The sequence below is a fragment of the Mytilus galloprovincialis genome, chromosome 7 (assembly GCF_965363235.1).
Source record: "Mytilus galloprovincialis chromosome 7, xbMytGall1.hap1.1, whole genome shotgun sequence".
Lineage (NCBI taxonomy): Eukaryota > Metazoa > Mollusca > Bivalvia > Mytilida > Mytilidae > Mytilus > Mytilus galloprovincialis.
In genome coordinates, this window is record NC_134844.1 from 61,877,656 (window position 1) to 61,899,522 (window position 21,867).

Consider the following 21,867-nt stretch of genomic DNA (forward strand, 5'->3'; position numbering starts at 1 on the left):
AAGGCAGTACCAATTTCTTCATTTTCAACCCCTCAACCCCCCCCCCCCCCCCCCACACACACACACACAAACACCGCCACTAGCATGAAAATCAAATGGTAGCGTCTTTATTCTTATCTGAGCATCTAACAATGTTTCAAGCCGGGGCATTTCCATCATTTATAAGTTGGTTAATTAAAGCTACACCAAAAGTCGTTGATGCGTTTTAAATCGCGTTAGTAGATGATTAACGAACAAGACTTTTATGTTGTTTCAGTCGATCGCATGATTAACTTATATCGTGCTTACCAGGTTTAAAATTGCACGTGAATTAGAACTTAGCTTTGTTTCCAAAGAAGAAAGCAATATCAGAATAAGTCTTAATTTTTTTATCGTCATTCGCGAATCTCATTTTGTAGCTATACCGTTAGGGTTAAATGTGGTAAAATATTTATTGTTACTATTGTTTAACAATCGTTGTATCGTTTATCGTCATATGGGATGTGTGTCTCTAAAAACCGCAATCATATCTATGTAACAAGTGTTTTAGGTTTTACAGATCGGGATTTGATTCAAACCATCATTAAATAAACTCATTATAGATATAAAAAAAATCAATCTGTGCAAGACGCGTGTATTGTAAGATTCATCAGTGACGCGCAAATCAATAAAAATAAACTGGTGAAATTTTTGTCGACTTCTTTTTCTATTTTTCAATATAGAAATTTATAATAAACTGAATAGTTTTAGTGAAAATATTTCCGCAAACACTTATCATATGAAATCCAGTTTCGGATACTATCGCCTCTCGCTTATTTACTTCCTTTTGAAATTCTTGGAATCACTAGAAAAGTTTAGCACGCCTCGTTGTCCTTTAGTAAGCGGTGATACAATGACTGGATTATTCGACTCAGGAATATTCGGATTATACTGATCATAAAGTGGAAATAACCGGCCAAGCAAAGCTGATCAGTATTTTGTTGTTTACTTTGGCGTACACATAACACTTTCAATGTTTGAATAGATTAACTTTTATGATTTATGGAGATTACTCGTCATATTTGTATCTAACATTTTTAGCGCGAGGATAAATCAAGATTTCTTTAAGTAGAAGATTTATCCTCATATGAGGTGCTCCTTCATTGGAGGAAGAATTGTTAATTTACTGTTGCAGTTACAGATTCGAAATGGCTACAGGTACTATAAGAAAAGCAATCGTAAGTGTTGATTAAAAATATAAACGATTTGAGAATGACATTTTGTCTGACATTTTATTTTAATATGATTTTACATCGCGATGACCGTGACAGAGATTTTTACTAACGTAACTTTTTTTTGGCCTGGTAACTGATCTATAAATACGCGGACGGTTTTATCGAGTGCAAACATCATTCCTTTTCGCTTATTATAAATTCATTTCTTCAATGAATACTCATACAAATATTTTTTTTCGAACATAAATTACTCATATGAAAATGTTTTGTCGTTTGAAATATATATATACAAGTAAAAATCATTAATATCTATGTGCACGTACAAAAAAATTTGTATAAATACATGCGGATGAATATGTCAAGAACGTTTATCGGGAAAATATGAATGCCTACTCAAATCCAATCTATTTGAATTGAATTATTACAGAATAGTGTCCATCATGCACTTGCACGGCCCTATTATCTAGTAGAATAGAATGATATAAAAATGGATGAAAGTTAAATATTCACTATTATATACAAATATTAATATAATATATAACAACAAACCAGAGTATACTGATTTGTATCACTGCAATATGATAGTTATTACATAGAGGTTGAATTATCAGTCATTTATTAACCATACGCACGAACTTGTCTAACAATTTGCTTTCGTTAAAAAAAAAGAAGAGAAAAGCATTACGTGAACCTAAGACCGCTGACTGCCGTGTCATCAAACTTTAAGGATTGTTTTTGAAATTGACTGTGAATAGAAGAAGACAGTTAAAATTGTATATTAACAGCTACTATTTGAATATACATTTTAAAGTTCGACTATTTTATCTATAACTTGGGAATGTACATAATTTTTCAGATGATAACCTTTTTGCGAATCCCAATAAATTTCTATTTTTATTTTATATGACTTATGCAAATTGTACAAACCAAGGATTTGTATAGTAAGATTCTTACTATACAAATCCTTGTACAAACCAATCGCAATATACATCTATGCATTCAGTTTGCTTTATAATCTGGAAATATGGATGCATTTTGTTATCTATCATACATTTTGTTTTCTGCATGGATTTCTTCATATTTTTAACTCATTATTGAAGCTGTCTGTACTCATGGTAGATATTATATAATACGTATAGATAAATTTAAAGTCAAATTTCCATGTGCGGTGAAACCTGTGGCATGCAATTGATTAGGACCTCTTATAAAGAGACTTATTTTGGTCTCATATAACATCTCAAATTTTAAGGAATTCCTGATTTTACTGAAATCAATTTAAATATTCTACAGGGAACTTTGTTTTGCCAAAGAATATCGAAAAATGACGTTTACGGGTTAATTTAGGTGAATGACGATATAGTTTATATTTTCGATAAACAAAAACTGACAAGTTTTGACTATTCTGTAACGTTTAAATTCTGTCCCAAAATACCGGTAACGATTTTTATTTGCGGGCACCATCTTAGGCAGTCAGTGACCACCTACATCTGAAAATTCTGGAATTTGCAACTGAACGGCAGCCGAAAATGACCGATTGACGCCTGGCAGTGAAGGACATTGTTACCCTCCAAAGACGCGGAAGTGTAAAATTCATTTATTTGGAACGGATTAATATAATATATCAATACAAAAATTGGTAACTTAAATGGGTTGTCCTTTGACAAGTTAAGGGAGCTACAATTTTATTTTTAGGAGAACGGGGGACTATGAGGAAAACTTTTGTCCTGAATTTTTTTAGTTGTGATGTCTGTCCTGCTGCGTTTTTATCTTTTACTCTATTATCCTGCCTCTTTTTTATTAGTTTATCCTGACTTTTTTGCATAAATTGTCATCCAAACTTTTGTTTATTCAAAACACATGTCCTACTTTTTTCAAATTTCATCCCAGTTCCCTTTTCTGTAAATTTTACTTGTCCGACAAAAAAGGTTTCCTAGACATCCAAGTAAATTTACGGTCTTTTTATCTGATAAGCTTTTTTTTTTTTTAAATGTACAATTTGTTGGCAAATGTTAGAGGGGACACTTTTGTAACCTAAAAAATTCTGCAAAACCACCAGTCCAAATAAGTACAAATGTATGACGCCTTGAAAGATTTTTTTTTTAAAAGGTGTCAAAGTAAAAATAAATTAGAATATATAGCCTTTCAAGACTTCATATGTATATGTTATGTACGTAGATTGCTCCGTTTACGGAGCAACCCTCGAGAGCTGTAAGGGTACAGTGGAATCCTTGTACACACCCTATTGGGATTAATGGAGATATGTCACTAACGTATTCAAAACAATATTGACAAGGACAATCCCAACCCCAACACGAGGAAGTGTAAAAACACGGCAGAATCTATTTTTATTCTGGATGAAGCCGTAGTCCTCGGACAGAACCATCGAACTGCTCGCTGGGAACAGACAAACTGAAGAGTTATCAGCAGATAAATCACCAGGTTAAAGTCAGTAGCAACTTTGACCAAAACGAGCCTCAAAGTACCCATTCTAGTTTAAACTCCGGTCTGGGTACCAGAGATGTATGTGGGAGGGTGGAAATCCACAGGAACTTGTTTCTATCTATGAGAAGAGCCACTAAGAACGTATATTAACGAACAAGAAACTTAAAAATTAATTGATAGCAAAACAATGTTTCGATGCGGAGAGGTGAAAAGGTAGTTCGGTACCTTCTCGTAAATATACGTTGATAATTGATCGTCCCTTTGATAGAAACAAAGGCCTGTGATGCACGGACCCAGAAGTGACCAAATGTTTGTACATGGGTCTGATTTGTTAGCGCTCTCACATGTACAATTCTTATTGAACTTATATCATAGGTTTATATCACCACTGTCTCACACAAGTTCGAAAACCAGACCTAATAAATTATTTTATTTCAAAGGGTTCAGGCTCTTGGAAACATATGTATTAACTATTTATGGATAATTGCATTGTAAGCACTTTCACCGTGTTCATGTTTGTATTTCTCGCCAGAGTCATATGAAACTAGAATACTAGTAGATTTAAATCAGCAGTGTCCCTGATAAGTTCGAAAATCAGCGACGATCAATAATTTTGAAAGAGTTATGTCCCTTCGAAATGGCAATGATATTTTTAAAATGGAAAATTGCATGTTCAGTGCTCTCTTTTGTACAATTCTTGCCATATTGTAAAGGAAATGTTTAACATAAGCAATCTCTCTTATAGTTGAAAATATCAACCATTTGTAAAAGAATTATGTCGCTTTGAAATGTTAATTGAATGGGAAATAACTTTCTTAAAAGCTTTATAACCCTCATGTCTGTAACATATATATATCTAACAAAACATTTAAAACATGTTGAACAAGTTGAAGAAACAAACAAAAAAGTGTTTTTAGTTATTGTTCTAGAAGAGATAAAATAAGTACATGCCGGTACTTGATGAATATTTTAATATCAGTAATTACGACCTTACAATACACACTTTTTAAGTGCCGATCGTGCGAGTGTTGTATAGCCAGCCATGGTCATTATAAACTCGTATCATCACTTTTGAACATCAATTAATATGATTTAAATATTATTAGATGTTCAATTACATCATGCACATATCCTTATGTTTTTCAGAAACCAGGCAAAGATCCACAAAAAGACCCAGAGTCTGAACAAACACAAACTGTGATAAAAGGTAATATAGATTGAATTAACTTTTATATAGCACGCACTTTTTCGCTTCGTCCGTCTGTTTGTTGTCAACACTTTGGACAATACCACACAAAAAAAACTTTCATCATCATGAAACTTAGACGAATTGTTAATATCTACTGACATAACCTTCCTTTCGATTTTTATAAATTTAAAATTTCCGAATTTTACATGTGATTTTTTTTCTAATAAAAAATGGGGAATTTTCCAGTTTTCTGACTATAACTCGGAAATGCTTTGAGCAATTTTTATGTTAGTTTGGTGTACTGTTAATAAATATTGACTTAATTTCCCTTTCTATTTAAAAAGATTCCGATTTTACGTTGTGCAGTATTGGGGCTTAAATCATAATAAGGTTTTTTTCCCAGTTTTCGCACAATAACTTTAAAACGTTATGAGCTATTATCACATAACGTTAATTTGGTGACTTGTTTATATCTCGCAGGCTAGCTCTTGAGGTAGTTAGGATTTAATTTTGTATACGACCCAAAAATTTTTAGCATTTATATTATGCTATGGTGTTGTCTACGTCGGCGACAGATGACACTTGGGTTCGCATCACTAACTTGAATATAACTGTATGGACCTTTAGGAAATTTTAGCACAAGGTTCCATACAACTAAAGGAAGGTTGTGATTATTTTTAGGTTTTAGTGTCATAGTATTTTTGTAATTATACATAGGATTAGGAAAACACAAGCATTTTAACTGGTTCATAGACAATAAATTGCTTCAATACAATAAATACTTGAGTATAATTGTATGGATCTCTATGAAATTTTAACACAAGGAGCAATACCACAATAGGAGGGATTTGATTGATTGTGCGGGCGATTATCATAGCTGGTTTTTTATAACTAGGAGCCAAACACAATTAGTGTTGGTTTACAGACAAAAACTGTTTAAGCGTATTGATCTCTATTCAAATTAAGCACAAGTTTTTATACAACATAAGAAATGTTGGGATTTATTTTTGGGTTATTGTCGTAGCTGTTTTGGGATAAGGGGACCAAAAAACGGTTAACAAAAAGGAAAATGTTTCTGATTCACAGACAATGTTATTAGAAATGAGTAGAAGTGTATGGATCTCTACTTAATCTAAACACAAGGTTCAATACCTCGATAGGAAGACTGGGAATTCATTGTGGGGTTATTGTTGTAGCTTTGTAGTAATTAAGGGTCCAAAAGGCACCTAAACATGCAATTTTCATGTTGCAGGACAATGGAATTGATTTTCGGATCATGGCAAACTATTTAAAAATTAGGGGCCGAAAAGTGGCCAAAAAAAAACTAGGACTTTCTAGTATCTGGACAGTAGCTTGAGTTGAAGTCTACAGATTTCAATTTGATTGTGCCACAAGGTGTTAAACCATAAGATAAAGTTTAGGAATAATTTTCAGGGTTATAACCTTAACGGCGTAAGGGACAATGGCAATACTTTTGTAATGCTGTATGACAATTACTTATTTCTTTAGCGATTTCATTTGGGTTTAATTCAACCTCTTAAGTTCTTTGGGTTCTATAATAAGCAGAGTTCAATTGGATATTTGGAGTTCGAATTTTTTATCCTGTTTTGAAATTGATCTATATTTAGGTCAAAAAGGTTTCAAAATCAAACTTTGTTCGATTTCATAAAAAAAAATGAAGTATTGGTGTTCTTTCGTGTGCTGACTCTTCTTGTGTATTTGGATTTATTTTTTAAGATCTGTTTTCAAATTGATTCACATTAACGTTTAAGCGATCCAAATTTAAACCTTGTTTGATTTTTTGAAGAAACAGATGAATTGTTTGGATCTTTTTTATATGCTTAATTCCAAATGCGTATTTTGATTTTTATACGACCATAAATTTGTTTGTGTTCATATTATGCGATGGCAATGTCTGTGTCGGCGTCCGATATTTTATATTAGTTCGCTGAAAATAACTATAACTTGAATATAAGTGTAAGGATTTCTATAAATAAACTCATCATAGTTTTGTAATAAGGGTTCAAAAGGGTCAATAAGAAGCATTCTCTCAAGGGTCAAAGAAAATAATTTGGTTCGCAGACTATAACTTGAGTATAAGTGCAGCTGTATAAGTGTAAGGATTTCTATAAAATTTAAGCACAATAATTCATATCACAATAGAAAGGTTGGGTTTGATTTTGGGATATAATGTCGTACTCGTTTTGTAACTATGGTTTAAAAGGGTCAAGCGAAGCATTTTTTACAGTGGCATTTTTTACAAGTAACTTGAATATAAGTGTAAGGATTTCTATAAATAAACTCATCATAGTTTTGTAATAAGGGTTCAAAAGGGTCCATAAGAAGCATTGTGTCAAGGGTCAAAGACAACAAATTAGTTCGCAGACTCTTAACTTGAGTATAAGTGTAAGGATTTCTATAAGATTTAGGCACAATGTTCCATACCATAATAGAAAGATTGGGATTGATTATTTAGAAAATGTCAAAGTCGTTTTGTAATTAGGGGTCAAAAGGGTCCAAAACAAGCATTATGTTCAGGTTCAAAGACAATTAATTGGTTCGCAGACTATAACTTGAGTATAAGTGTAAGGATTTCTATAAGATTTAAGCACAATATTCCATACCATAATAGAAAGATTGGGATTGATTATTTAGAAAATGTCAAAGTCGTTTTGTAATTAGGGGTCAAAAGGGTCCAAAACAAGCATTATGTTCAGGTTCAAAGACAACGAATTGGTTCGAACACTTTAACTTGAGTATAAGTGTAAAGATTTCTATAAAATTTGAGCACAATGTTCCATACCATATTAGAAAAATAAAGGCAACAGTAGTATACCGCTGTTAAAAATCATAAATCGATAGAAAAAAATCGATTACAAACTAAAACTGAGGGAATCGCATTAGATATAAGAGAACAACGACACAACATAAGAATGTAACACAAACAGAAAGATTGGGATTGATTATTTGGAAAATAACGTAGTAATTTGTAATTAGATATCAAAAGGGTCCAAAACAAGCATTATGTACAGGTTCAAAGACAATGAATTGGTTCGCAGACTATAACTTTAGTATTAGAGTAGGGATTTCTATGAAATTTAAGCAGAATGTTCCGTACCATAATAGAAAGGTTGAGGTTGGTTTAAGGGAATTATGTCGTAGTCGTTTTGTAATAAGGGTTCGAAAGGGTCCAAAACAAGCGTTTTGAACAGGTTCAAAGACAATGATTTGGTTCGCAGACTATAACTTGAGTATAAGTGTAATGATTTCTATAAAATTTAAGCACAATGTTCCGTACCGTAATAAAAAGGTTGAGATTGATTTTAGGGAATAATGTTGTAATTTTTTTGTAATAAGGGTTCAAAAGGGTCTTAAACAAGAATTGTGTACAGGTTCAAAGACAATGAATTGGTTCACACACTATAACTGGAGTATGGGTGTAAGGATTTCTCTAAATTTTAAGCACACCATTCCATACCAAATTACAAAGGTTGGGATTGATTTTTGAGGAAAATGTCGTAGTCGTTTTGTAATAAGGGTTCAAAAGGGTCCAAAAAGAAGCATGTTTTATTGAACCAAAGACAATAAATTGTTTCGCAGACTTTAGCTTAAACTAAGTGTAGGGATCTGTACACACATTTTAGCACATGGTTTCATATCACAAAAGGAGGGTTAGGATTGATTTTTTGGGTTATTATCATAGCCGTTTTATAAAAGTATGAAATACCAAGGATTTACTTATACGAAGCATAGATAACCTTCGCCGTATTTGGCACAACTTTTTGAAAATTAGGATCATCAATGCTCTTCTACTTTGTACTTGCTAGACTTTCTAACTTTTTTATCTGAGCGACTCTGATGGGTCTTATGTGAACTAAACGCGCATCTGGCGTATACAATTATAAGCCTTCTACCTTTGAAAACTATTGTAATTTTGATTTGCAGACAATATCTTGAGAAAAAGTGTTTAAATCTCTATTAAAGTTGTGCGCAAGGTTCCATACCACAATAGAAAGGATGGAAATTATGTTTGGGTGTTTAAGTAATACAGTGTAAGAGGCCAACAAGGGGCAAATAAAACAGAAAATAACTTATTACAAAGGCAACAGTAGTGTACCGCTGTTCAAAAGTCATAAATCAATTGAGAGAAAACAAATGCGGGTAACACATTAAAACTGAGGGAAACACATAAGGGGAAAACAACGAAACAACAGTACACTGAAGAGCAACAAGTGACAAACAACAATGCAAAATACAAAGAAACGAACTATTAGATAACAAACGCCATATTCCTGACTTGGTACAGGACATTTTAAGATTTAAGAAATGGTTGATTGAACCTGGTTTTGTGTATTCGTGTATTCCTCTCTATTAAATTTTAGAATAAGGTTCCATAACACAATAGGGAGATTGGGTTTTATTTTGAGGTTATTATCGTAGCTGTATGTTTGATTTAAAGCCCTAAAAGGAAAAGAAAACAAACATTTTTTTAATGACAACAAATTTGTGATGTTAGTAGAACGTGTTTTTTAACTTACAATCGGCATTCAAAGGGAACAAACTGTGGCGATTTGTTTCGTTGTTCACATGAAGCTGACTTTAAACAGAATCTTCTTAGAAGGAAAAGTTAGTTGTATCGTTCAACTTTACTCTCTACTGTAACGATTATTTTCTCTCACTAAATAATTCAAAATTTGATGAACCAATTGCATCTTTTCCATCCAACTTTATAAGATAAAGGATACAACAAATAAAGATAGTTTTATTCATATCTTGATTTACATTTTCAAATTGACAATCTGTTGAACAAAAAAAAAATATTTCACTTTCAATTGTTAACTTGCAATTTCTATGTAGCACCTTTCTAGCAGCGCCTTCATATGCAATATGTGTCAACCAATTTATATGATATTCCAGGGCTTGTAGTTCGTTTCATGATTTTCCAAATAGAGGGTTGCTACTAACATGACTAAGAAGTAATCTTTAAAACCAAGAGTTCAAAGTTGTTAAGTTGAAACTGCCATTTACTAAATTTTATAAGTCATATCAAGTTGTTTGACCGTTATGGAATATTCATTTAGAGATGATAGCGGATGAATTCCAAATTCATCGCCGCAATCCTGTCCCCCGTTCCCTGAATATGACCTACCGAATTCATCTTATTACAGGGTTTGTAATAACTTGAGCAAAACAACAGGTGTTACATGTGGAAGTTACCCCCAGTATTTTGTGGATTTCTTGTTGCTTCAGTTGTCATGTTTTTTTAACTATATTTTTATCTGTTTGTCTTTTTCTTTTTTTAACTATGGCGTTGTCAGTTTATTTCTAATTATGAGAAGATATAGGAAGATGTGGTATGAGTGCCAATGAGTCAACTCTCCATCCAAAGAAACAATTATATAAGCAAACCATTATAAGTCAAGGTACGGCCTTCAACACGGAACATTGGCTAACACCAAACAACAACATATAAAGGGCCCCAAATTGACTAGCTTGAAACCATTCAAACGGGAACACCAACGGCCTAATCTATATAAAAAACGAGAAACGAGAACACGTATAAATTCCATAAACAAACGACAACTACTGTACATCAGATTCCTGACTTTTGCAGCGGGATTAAACGTTTTAATGATACCAAACCTGTTCCCTTTTTCTGAAAAAATAGTATAACTTCACAACATAGAAAAACACACGATAGAATATCAAACATCAAGTGGAAGGCTTAACTCAATCAAAAATTTTTAAATTTAGAGTTTGAATTTCCCTCTGGTACCTTTCGACTCTCTTTTGTATTCTCATTATATCTTGAGCGCCAACTATTGCAGGTTGTATTATTTCAGATGAGAAACAGCATGGCCTCTTCCCTTACTATGATGATTTACTACATACAACTGTTCTCGACAAGATGGTTCTAGATAACCTGATTTCCAGATGTGTTTTGATGATAGAGGACAGGGAAGAAATTACCAAACCAACCACACAGAGTGAACGTAACAGGGTTTTACTCGATATCTTGACTGAACGTCCATATGCTACCTTCCATGTTTTGAAGGATGTTTTACAAGAATCAGACCCAGACAATAGTGATGTTCAAAGACTTGTTCGTCGAATGCACTATACTGAAAGCATTGATGAACATATCGATTGTAATGACATTAGTAAGTAGTTTCTGAAAAAATTAAAAATAGCATTACCAGATTAAAATCATGAAAATTGCAAAAAAACAGCCATTAGCTTTTTATAATTAATTTTATAACCATTATAACAGTAAAAGTTGTCTAGACAATCCATAATTTTCAAATCCATTACTTATTAATTGTGAATGACAATATGGAAGGTGTCAAAAGAGACAACAACCCCACTATAGAGCAGACAACAGCCTAGTTGTTTTTCAATCAATAAGAGCAAACACAGATTCCATGATCCAATAATTTTCAATGTAAGAAAAAAATATAAACTGATATATTTAAATATCAAACCCTATATATATATACATAATTCTTCAATAAATTTCTAAAACTAGCCATAACATTTTTGGAAATATATTAAGTCAATCAAAATTAAAGGTAAATTATACATGTTATGAGAAATTATCAATATTTTCAAGTTATCATGGTGATACATTTCACCATATTCATAGTAATGTATTCCTCTCTAATTTTTCTTATATTTCAGTTTTCCATAAACACAGTGTAAAGGTACAGAAGAATTACCCGATGTTGGTCCATGATACTGATTGCAAAACAGATATAACTGACCACCTCTATGAGGCAGGTGTCTTAAATACTGAAGATATGGACGAAATTTGTAATTCTTCTCTTTCTAGACAAGATAGCAATAGAATCTTATACAACAAATTATTTCGCAAAGGAGAAGATGCATACAAACACCTTCTTGAAGCTCTGGAACATGGGCAATATCATGAGCTGGCTTCTGCTTTGGAGAAGACTCAAGTTCCAGAGCATGATATACAGATGTGTCAAATAGGTATTTACAACACATTCTGAAACTATTGATGGTCTTAAAAAAATGTTTAAAAGTTACTAATGCATTGACTTATATTGCCAAAATTTCACTATCATTTGAAGTTCACAAAGGAGTAGGTTCAGTAAGACCCCTTTTTGGCCCCAAAATATAGCAGTTTTACAAAATTGTGATAATGTAATCTTTTAGCTATTTACTGGAAAGTAGAATGCTTCTGCTACATAAATATGGGCTGTTTTTGACAATACAATGCACATATATTGGGCATCATTAAGTCATGCTAAATTACTGAAATCTTCACAATTTTAGCATTTTAGTTAAATTTTAGACGGTTTCCTTCTTTAATGAAAGTGGCCGCATTCGTGTTCATTCATAATATTGAAATGTAAGTTGTATTTGATGATAATACATATCATATATAAAGGTTGCAGTCTTATAATTGACTGCTCCATAGGCTTACATGCAAAACAGCTGATCTTTGAAAATCAAAAAACTAAAAAATGCTACATAGAAAACAAATTTCATGTTCATATCATGTATGTACTAATGTGAAATTGTGATTTAATAAAAAAAACTGGGTCATGCCACGAAGAATAAAAAGTTATGTAAACCTGAAGTCAAAACATTTTTTTTTCTACTTTCTCTTTGCTGTTTTTACTAGGTCGCACCACTTCCAGTAAATATAATATCCTTCCACATTCCTGGATTGATATCCCCCAAAAGATACAAGATTTTTTAAAAGTCAATATATATGTTTCAACTCAGCATAAACCTATAATCAAACAGAAAAAAAATGTGTTCAGAAAAAAAATTCAGAAAAAAATGCACTATTTTGTTTCCCTCCATGTTTTGACATGCACCGGAAACTGTAGTTGTAATACAATACTGGTACCTAAATGTTGAGGATGAACACGGATGCGGCCACTTTCATTTTTGACAAAAACCATTTGAAAAGTGACATTTTTTGGCATATTTGATAGATATTTCATATTTAAGCTTGAATCGTTTTTAATGGCTAAATCAGTTAAAATCTTTCACATAAACAAATTGAATCAATTGAAATAGACACTTAAGTGTTTAAAAAGTGCCCAAAATCTTTCGTCAGATTAACCTGAAATTTGAGGCCAAAATCGGCCCTTACCAGACCTACTCCTTTGCTTTCAAAATGACATAAATATCAGGAGAACAAAGAATACAAAGAAATCCAATGAATATATAATTGTTGTTAATAAGATATTTCATACTGATGTTTGTATTTAAGTTCACAAGCTTATAATCAGCAAACATGGCTTGATTTTTTCTTTGATTACATCAAAGTGGTAATGCACTATCCAAAATACCTGGTTGTAAATAGAAAGTTATGACTAGTGGCCCTTTATTTGATTCCAATCGTCTACAATTTCAAACTGCAATTTTGTTATATTATTGATTTCATTGCTTGAAGAAAATAATGAATATTTGAAATTGTTGATTGATAGGTATTTGAATAATTGATAGTGTTTCATTAATTTGTATTGTTTCAGGAATGTTGAAGCTCAGAGAGAGACAGAAAGAAAGAGGTAATCATGTCTTTTATGATATAAAGTTTTTGTTGAATTCTATAAATTGTTTGACCTTCAAAACTATTTTCATTGCAGATCTTACTATTCATGCTATTAGAATGGGAGCATGTCAACCAGATATTTTTGTTTGTTAAATCTTAATGATTTCAAACAAATACACCATATGCTCTTGAGGTCAGATTAGCTTGTATCAGACAGTTTATGATACACACAATCGCTAGTGCTTTTTGAACTACATAAGCCTATAAGTTCAAAATAGTAAACTATTCTTATATTGCTGTGAACAGTTGTTTGAAACTGACGTACATGGAATTGAGACAAAGTTGAGGCAAACTAAAAACACAATTTAAGAATTTAGATTATGGTTTGGCTTCTATTTTTGTATTGTTTTACGTGTCAAATATGTCAAACACCGCGCATGTGGCGTTCTACACGGCAAGAGTTTTCGTCTTTCAAACTTCAAATAAAGGTGATATCTGGTATCCACCAATAAGACATCAAACAACCCACAAACTGATTAGGCTCTTAACTCAAACTGGAACTTCAACTTCAACTCAATAGTATAAAGCGCTTCAACATGATGCAATGCTTTTAATTAGTTCATGAATCGATACTGTTATTTTAAACCTTATTTTTCATATTTAATACCGTTTTCTGTCATGAACATGTTTCAATTTGATATCTCATTTTAACTAATAGAACCTTAACCCTATCATAAGATTGCGTGAATATTGTATGAAATTTATAGCTTTGCAACATAACGCGAAGCAAATAATTTTATAGAAATCAATATTAAAAGGCCAATTTGCAACGAAACCTCGTTCCAATGATAGATGGTGAAAACTCAAGTAGAAATTGCTTCGTGTAAAGGCTTATTAAGCATTTCTTTTTACAATATTTAAGTGTGTTATTGGATATTAAACATGACATGCAAACATTAAGAAATATTAACAATGATAAGGTATTTACATTTCCATTTCATAAAAGGTAACTCGTTTTTTAGATTTTCTGGTGATTCATGCCAAAATAGAAGAATTAGCTCGTACACAAGATGAAGTCATTCCTAAAAATATACTTGGTAAGTTCATTTGAGCAAAATATTACAACTTGAATATAGCACATGTACAGACATCTTACTTGATATCAAGCAACACAGGTTATTGATTTTCACTTTCACGGCAAAACTGATGTCAACTTCGATATTGACGATTTTCACTTTCACCGTTCAAGAGTTGTTGTTCTTGAAAGATTAAAAAGATAGTGTATCCAGTTGTGACTGTGCTTTAACTCATTGATCGATAACCCAAAGCCTTCAAAGTTTTGATATGTTGTTACTTATGACAAAATAGAGGTCAAGTTGAATATTGATGATAGTCACGTTTACCGTTCAGTAGTTATGGTCCTTGAGATATTTAAAAAAGACAGGCCACAAAAAAAATGTGGTTTCCTGTCTCTCTGACAGTCTATTGTTTATTTTGAACCCAGTTTTCAAATTTGTCACAATATTCTCAAAAGGATCCAACATTAAACTTATTTTGATTTTAACAAAATGTATGTGCTTTGGGGTGCTTTGATATGCTGAATCTTCAAAAATTAATTTAGATAATTTATTTTTGGCCTAGTTTTCAAGCCAGTTTAAATTGGAGTCCAAAACTAAGCTTTGTTTGATTTCTACAAATTTTGTGGTACAAAGGGTCTACAATTATAGTTTATTGTATTTTTTTATTTCAGCAAAAAATTAATACATTTTAGTTCTTTGATATACTGAGTCTAACCATGATTTAAGATTTCGAATATCGTACCAAAAAGGTGAAAAATGTCCAATTTCAAAGTTCAAATACCAAATCAATTCTGTGTCAAATAGTTAATCACAATCCAAATCCACGTCTGTGTCAAGCTTACATGTTGTGTCCATACTTGTCCCAACTATTCTTGGTTTCTAAATCTCCGGTCGTATCAGGCTTTGTTATTCGTCACATTTTATAAGGTAAAGATTGCATCAGATATTTAAGCAAAAACAATGTTGCACTTGTCAAGAAAATTACATAACTTTTGCAAGGTGCAGAAATCTAATATCTGTTCTTGAATGATGTCATTATTAAAGCCATCTTTAAAAATCTCCCTTTTTCTAGAATTTCTGTTAAATCATCTACAACAAATGGAATATTTATTTTTACTTCCCACTGATTATTTGACCCAATTTTAACCCTCAGTGCTTACAAGCACTTTGATTTTTATATATATATTTATTTTTGCAGAACAGTTTGAACGACGTTTGAAGCAGTGGAAAGAAGAAGATAAAAAGTATGTTGGTACGGCGGCAGAGAAACAAGTGAGGAAATGTATTTTGACAGAAAGTTCTGTTACAATTGTTGGTAATTCCGGTACTGGAAAAAGTTTCCTTTCTCGTCATGTTGCTCTGACGATGATGGAACAAGGCTATATTATAATTCCATGTGATAATCCTGGAGATATTAGACAATGGTTTAAACATGGAAGGAAAACGGTATTTGTCTTTGATGACGTCTGTGGGCGGTATACCCTTAATCAACAGATTTTCAATGAGTGGACACAAAGGCTGGAACACATTCAATCTCTTCTTGAAGACAGATGTTGTAAAATCATGTCGACGTGTAGACTAGATATCCATAAAAACGAACAACTCAACAGTTTGTCGATTTTCAAAGCATGTACTATCGATTTAAGTTCAGAAGAATTTAGACTTAATACTGCTGAAAACGTTGCTCTTGCTGAAATGTACTTTAATGAAAATGCTGATAAAGTTACAGAGTTATCGGGAAAATACGATTTTTTCCCGCTTTTATGTAGTTTATTTCATAAACAGAAACTCAAGAAACATGTAAACATAGAAGATTTTTTCATCAATCCTTTTAGCGTTTTTGAAAATGAACTTGTGGAACTGTACCGAGTTGGAAAGGCCGGTAAGGTTTCTTATTGTAGTCTGATCCTGTGTGTGATCTTTAATAACACATTGACAGAAGAAAACTTCACCACAAAAGATGGGGAAATGGCAGCAGTCATAGATGATTTACTAGAAGAATGTGAACTGAAAAAAACTACACCTATAAAAAGTTTAAAGAAATCACTTGACACACTTGATGGTACGTATGTGGTCAAGGAAGACAGTACATATAAAATAATCCATGATAAATTGTTTGATATCCTGGCTAAGCACTTTGGGGAGAAGATGATACAGCTGTTCATTGAACATGGTAAAACTGCCTTCATTAGTGAGAGATTTCTATGGAATACAGCAGATTTGGACACAGACATAGAATTTGCCATCAGAATACCTGATAACAAAATTAACAGATATATAGAAAGACTACTGAGAGATTGGGGGAATGGTTTTGTAGACCTAGTATTCACAAACAGAAACATGGAATCATCTTCCTTTGCAGAAAGATTTATAGGTAATTTAAACAAACTTGATCATTCTAAGCAGGAAATACTTATTGCTACACAAGATATATACAGTGAAAAACAAGCACTTGGAGGAAGTTGTGTTGTTGGTTCTGTTGACTTGGTCAGGTGGTTGATTAGTAGAAAAAGTAACATTAATCATTGCTCGAATAAAAGTTACTCTTCATTATTTTTAGCAAGTTGGAAAGGACATGTTGATGTTGTTAAAGAACTGTTACAACATTCAGCAGAAGTAAATCTTTGTAAGGATGGTGGTGAATCACCTCTGTCTATAGCAAGTCAGGAAGGACATGTTGATGTTGTTAAAGAGTTACTACAACATTCAGCAGAAGTAAATAAGTTTAGTATTATTGGAACATCACCTCTGATGGTAGCTAGTGGGAAGGGACATGTTAATATTGTTAAAGAATTGTTACAACATTCAGCAGAGGTCAATCACTGTAGTAATGTAGGCCGATCATCTCTACGGTATGCATGTTGGGAAGGACATGTTGATGTTATCAAAGAACTGTTGCAACATTCAGCAGAAGTAAACTTATGTGAGAAAAACGGTTCATCACCTCTTTTTATAGCTTGTAGGAAAGGACACGTCGACGTTGTTAAAGAACTGTTACAACATTCACCAGAAGTAAATCTTTGTAATGATAGTGGTGTATCACCTCTGTATATAGCATGTTATGAAGGACATGTTGATGTTGTAAAAGAACTGTTGCAACATTCAGGAGAAGTAAATCTATGTGAGGATAACGGTTCATCACCTCTTTTTATAGCTTGTACGGAAGGACACATTAATGTTGTTAAAGAACTGTTACAACATTCAGCAGAAATAAATAAGTGCAATGCTATTGGTACATCACCTCTGTGTATAGCAAGTCAGGAAGGACATGTTGATGTTGTTAAAGAATTACTACAACATTCAGCAGAAGTAAATAAGTATAGTATAATTGGTACATCACCTCTGATGGTAGCAAGTGGGAAGGGACATCTTAATATTGTTAAAGAATTGTTACAACATTCAGCAGAGGTCAATCACTGTAGTAATGTAGGCCGATCATCTCTACGGTATGCATGTTGGGAAGGACATATTGATGTTATCAAAGAACTGTTACAACATTCAGCAGAAGTAAACTTATGTGAGAAAAACGGTTCATCACCTCTTTTTATAGCTTGTAGAAAAGGACACGTCGACGTTGTTAAAGAACTGTTACAACATTCACCAGAAGTAAATCTTTGTAATGATAGTGGTGAATCACCTCTGTATATAGCATGTTATGAAGGACATGTTGATGTTGTTAAAGAACTGTTGCAACATTCAGCAGAAGTAAATCTATGTGAGGATAACGGTTCATCACCTCTTTTTATAGCTTGTACGGAAGGACACATTAATGTTGTTAAAGAACTGTTACAACATTCAGCAGAAATAAATAAGTGCAATGCTATTGGTACATCACCTCTGTGTATAGCAAGTCAGGAAGGACATGTTGATGTTGTTAAAGAATTACTACAACATTCAGCAGAAGTAGATAAGTATAGTATAATTGGTACATCACCTCTGATGGTAGCAAGTGGGAAGGGACATCTTAATATTGTTAAAGAATTGTTACAACATTCAGCAGAGGTCAATCACTGTAGTAATGTAGGCCGATCATCTCTACGGTATGCATGTTGGGAAGGACATATTGATGTTATCAAAGAACTGTTACAACATTCAGCAGAAGTAAACTTATGTGAGAAAAACGGTTCATCACCTCTTTTTATAGCTTGTAGGAAAGGACACGTCGACGTTGTTAAAGAACTGTTACAACATTCACCAGAAGTAAATCTTTGTAATGATAGTGGTGAATCACCTCTGTATATAGCAATTCATGAAGGACATGTTGATGTTGTTAAAGAACTGTTGCAACATTCAGCAGAAGTAAATCTATGTGAGGATACGGTTCATCACCTCTTTTTATAGCTTGTATGGAAGGACACATTAATGTTGTTAAAGAACTGTTACAACATTCAGCAGAAGTAAATCTTTGTAAGGATAGTGGTGATTCACCTCTGTTTATAGCATGTCACAAAGGACATGTTGATGTTGTTAAAGAACTGTTGCAACATTCAGGAGAAGTAAATCTATGTGAGGATAACGGTTCATCACCTCTTTTTATAGCTTGTACGGAAGGACACATTAATGTTGTTAAAGAACTGTTCCAACATACAGCGGAAATAAATAAGTGCAATGCTATTGGTACATCACCGCTGTCTATAGCAAGTCAGGAAGAACATGTTGATGTTGTTAAAGAGTTACTACAACATTCAGCAGAAGTAAATAAGTTTAGTATTATTGGAACATCACCTCTGATGGTAGCAAGTGGGAAGGGACAAGTTAATATTGTTAAAGAACTGTTACAACATTCAGCAGAGGTAAACAAATGTAGTAATGTAGGCCGATTATCCCTATGGTATGCATGTTGGGAAGGACATGTTGATGTTATCAAAACACTGTTACAACATTCAGCAGAAGTAAACCTTATGTGAGAAAAACGGTCATCACCTCTTTTTATAGCTTGTACGAAAGGACATGTCGACGTTGTTAAAGAACTGTTACAACATTCACCAGAAGTAAATCTTTGTAAGGATAGTGGTGAAACACCTCTGTTTATAACATGTCATGAAGGACATGTTGATGTTGTTAAAGAACTGTTGCAACATTCAGCAGAAGTAAATCTATGTGAGGATTACGGTTCATCACCTCTTTATATAGCTTGTACAGAAGGACACATTAATGTTGTTAAAGAACTGTAACAACATTCAGCAGAAATAAATAAGTGCAATGCTATTGGTTCATCACCTCTGTCTATAGCAAGTCAGGAAGGACATGTTGATGTTGTTAAAAAATTACTACAACATTCAGCAGAAGTAAATAAGTGTAGTATTATTGGAACATCACCTCTGATGGTAAAAAGTGGGCAGGGACATGTTGAGATTGTTAAAAATTGTTACAACATTCAGCAGAGGTCAATCATTGTAGTAATATAGGCCTATCATCTCTACGGTATGCATGTTAGGAAGGACATGTTGATGTTGTTAAAGAACTATTACAACATTCAGAAGAGTAAAACTATGTGAGAAAAACGGTTCATCACCTCTTTATATAGCTTGTAAAAAGGACACATTAATGTTGTAAAATAACAGTTACAACATACAGCAGAAATAAATAAGTGCAATAATAATCTTACATCACCTCTGTCTATAGCAAGTCAGAGAGGACATGTTAATGTTGTTAACGAACTTTTACAACACACAGCAGAAGTAAATAAGTGTAGTATTATTGGAACATCACCTCTGATGGAAGCTAGTGGGAAGGGACATGTTAAGATTGTTAAAGAATTGTTACAACATTCAGCAGAGGTAAATCACTGTAGTTATGTATGCCGATCATCTCTACGGTATGCATGTTGGGAAGGACATGTTGATGTTATCAAAGAACTGTTACAACATTCAGCAGATTTAAACTGATGTGAGAAAAACGGTTCAACACCTTTTTTTATAGCTTGTACGAAAGGACACATTAATATTGTTAGAGAACATTCACCAGATGTCAATCTTTGTAAGGATAGTGGTGCATCACCTTTGTCTATAGCCAGTCAGGAAGGACACGTTGATGTTGTTAAAGAACTGTTACAAAATTCTGCTGAAGTCAACTAATGTAAGAAAAGTGGTGTATCATCTCTGTTTGTAGCAAGTATGAAGGGACACGTTTATATTGTTAAAGAACTTTTACAACATTCAGCAGATATAAATCGCTGTAATAATAGTGCTATTTCACCTTTATGGCAAGCAAGTATGGAAGGACAGGTTGGAGTTGTTAAAGAATTGTTACAGTATTCAGCAGAGGTAAATCTATGTAGGGATAATGGTATATCACCTCTTTCTATAGCAAGTCAGGAAGGACATCTTGATGTTGTTAAAGATCTGCTACTTCATTCAGCAGAAGTTAATCTATGTAATGACGATGGTGCTTCACCTCTATGGCAAGCAAGTTGGAAGGGACATGTTAATGTAGTTAAAGAATTGGTGCGACATTCAGCGGGTGTAAATCACTATAGTAATAATGGTACATCACCTCTGTATATAGCAAAGCATAATGGCCATGGTAATGTAGTTAACGAGCTGTTACAACATTTAGCTGATATCACCAAAAGTGACTCAAAAGGTAGAAACACACTTTCAAAAATACTGTCTAGAATATCAAAACAAAAGTAATTCCACTTAATTGAACTAGTCAAAATTAGTCTTTATTGGAAGTACTTATTAGTAATAACTAGTCGAACATAAAGCTAGTTGGTTATTTTTTAGTGGTTTGTAGTATTTTTAAGTTATCTGTTTTAGTTATCAATAATAACTTCAAGTAATACTTTTAGTAATTGCAAGTAATTTTGATTGGTAATTTAGAGTAAATATAAGTAAAGATTAAATATTATCAGTGATCACAAGTATTTTATAAGTTATCATTAGTAATAAATAGTCATATCACAAGTATTGCTAGGTAATACCCTTTGGCAAGTAATCTTGACTAGTTGTGTTTAATATTTACATGATTATACCTTTTTCACGTCGTTCAGTACAGGGTTTTCTTCTGATGAAATTATATTGCCTTCATTGGTCAATATAAACATGTATTTTTCTGATATCCATATATGGTCTCATTTGCTTTTAAGTTCAATATGAGCTTCTTTCCCAGCCACTCTTAAGTGTTACATTTTTATTAATGCCAAGTAGTACACAAACTTTGGCTGGAAGGATAAATACTGTCCTGGTGTTTATTTGCTAATTTCTGTCTTCCATTAATGCATGTCAAAATTTAAAACCTGCAATTCGATCTTAATCCAACTCAGCTTTGCTTTAATTTTCAAGTTCAAATTTGAATGTGCTGAATGAGTTCCTGCCGTTTAATCTCATCTGGCGTGAAAGGCCATGTGAGATTTTGCCACCATTTTGCCTCTTTTGTCTGCCCATCATCCGGTGACTGTTCTCCTCTGAAACCACTGATCCGATTTCAACT

The 21,867-nt window shown here is 32.9% G+C and overlaps 1 protein-coding gene across 1 annotated transcript; it reads left to right on the forward strand.

The window, feature by feature from the left end:
- Window positions 1–904: 904 nt before the first annotated feature.
- On the forward strand, window positions 905–20,321 carry LOC143084239 (uncharacterized). Its single transcript, XM_076260647.1, has 9 exons — window positions 905–1,196; window positions 4,782–4,842; window positions 10,668–10,985; window positions 11,503–11,814; window positions 13,335–13,370; window positions 14,377–14,451; window positions 15,632–18,742; window positions 18,775–19,325; window positions 19,998–20,321. The coding sequence occupies exons 1-9, from the start codon at window positions 1,167–1,169 to the stop codon at window positions 20,319–20,321; spliced, it is 4,818 nt and encodes a 1,605-aa protein (XP_076116762.1). The 5' UTR covers window positions 905–1,166.
- The last annotated feature ends 1,546 nt before the right edge of the window (window positions 20,322–21,867 follow it).

Coding starts and splice junctions, on each gene's coding strand:
- LOC143084239 (XM_076260647.1), top strand. CDS start 1,167: ATGGCTACAGGTACTATAAGAAAAGCAATC. Junction 4,843..10,667: donor AACACAAACTGTGATAAAAG/GTAATATAGATT, acceptor GTATTATTTCAG/ATGAGAAACAGCATGGCCTC. Junction 11,815..13,334: donor TATACAGATGTGTCAAATAG/GTATTTACAACA, acceptor GTATTGTTTCAG/GAATGTTGAAGCTCAGAGAG.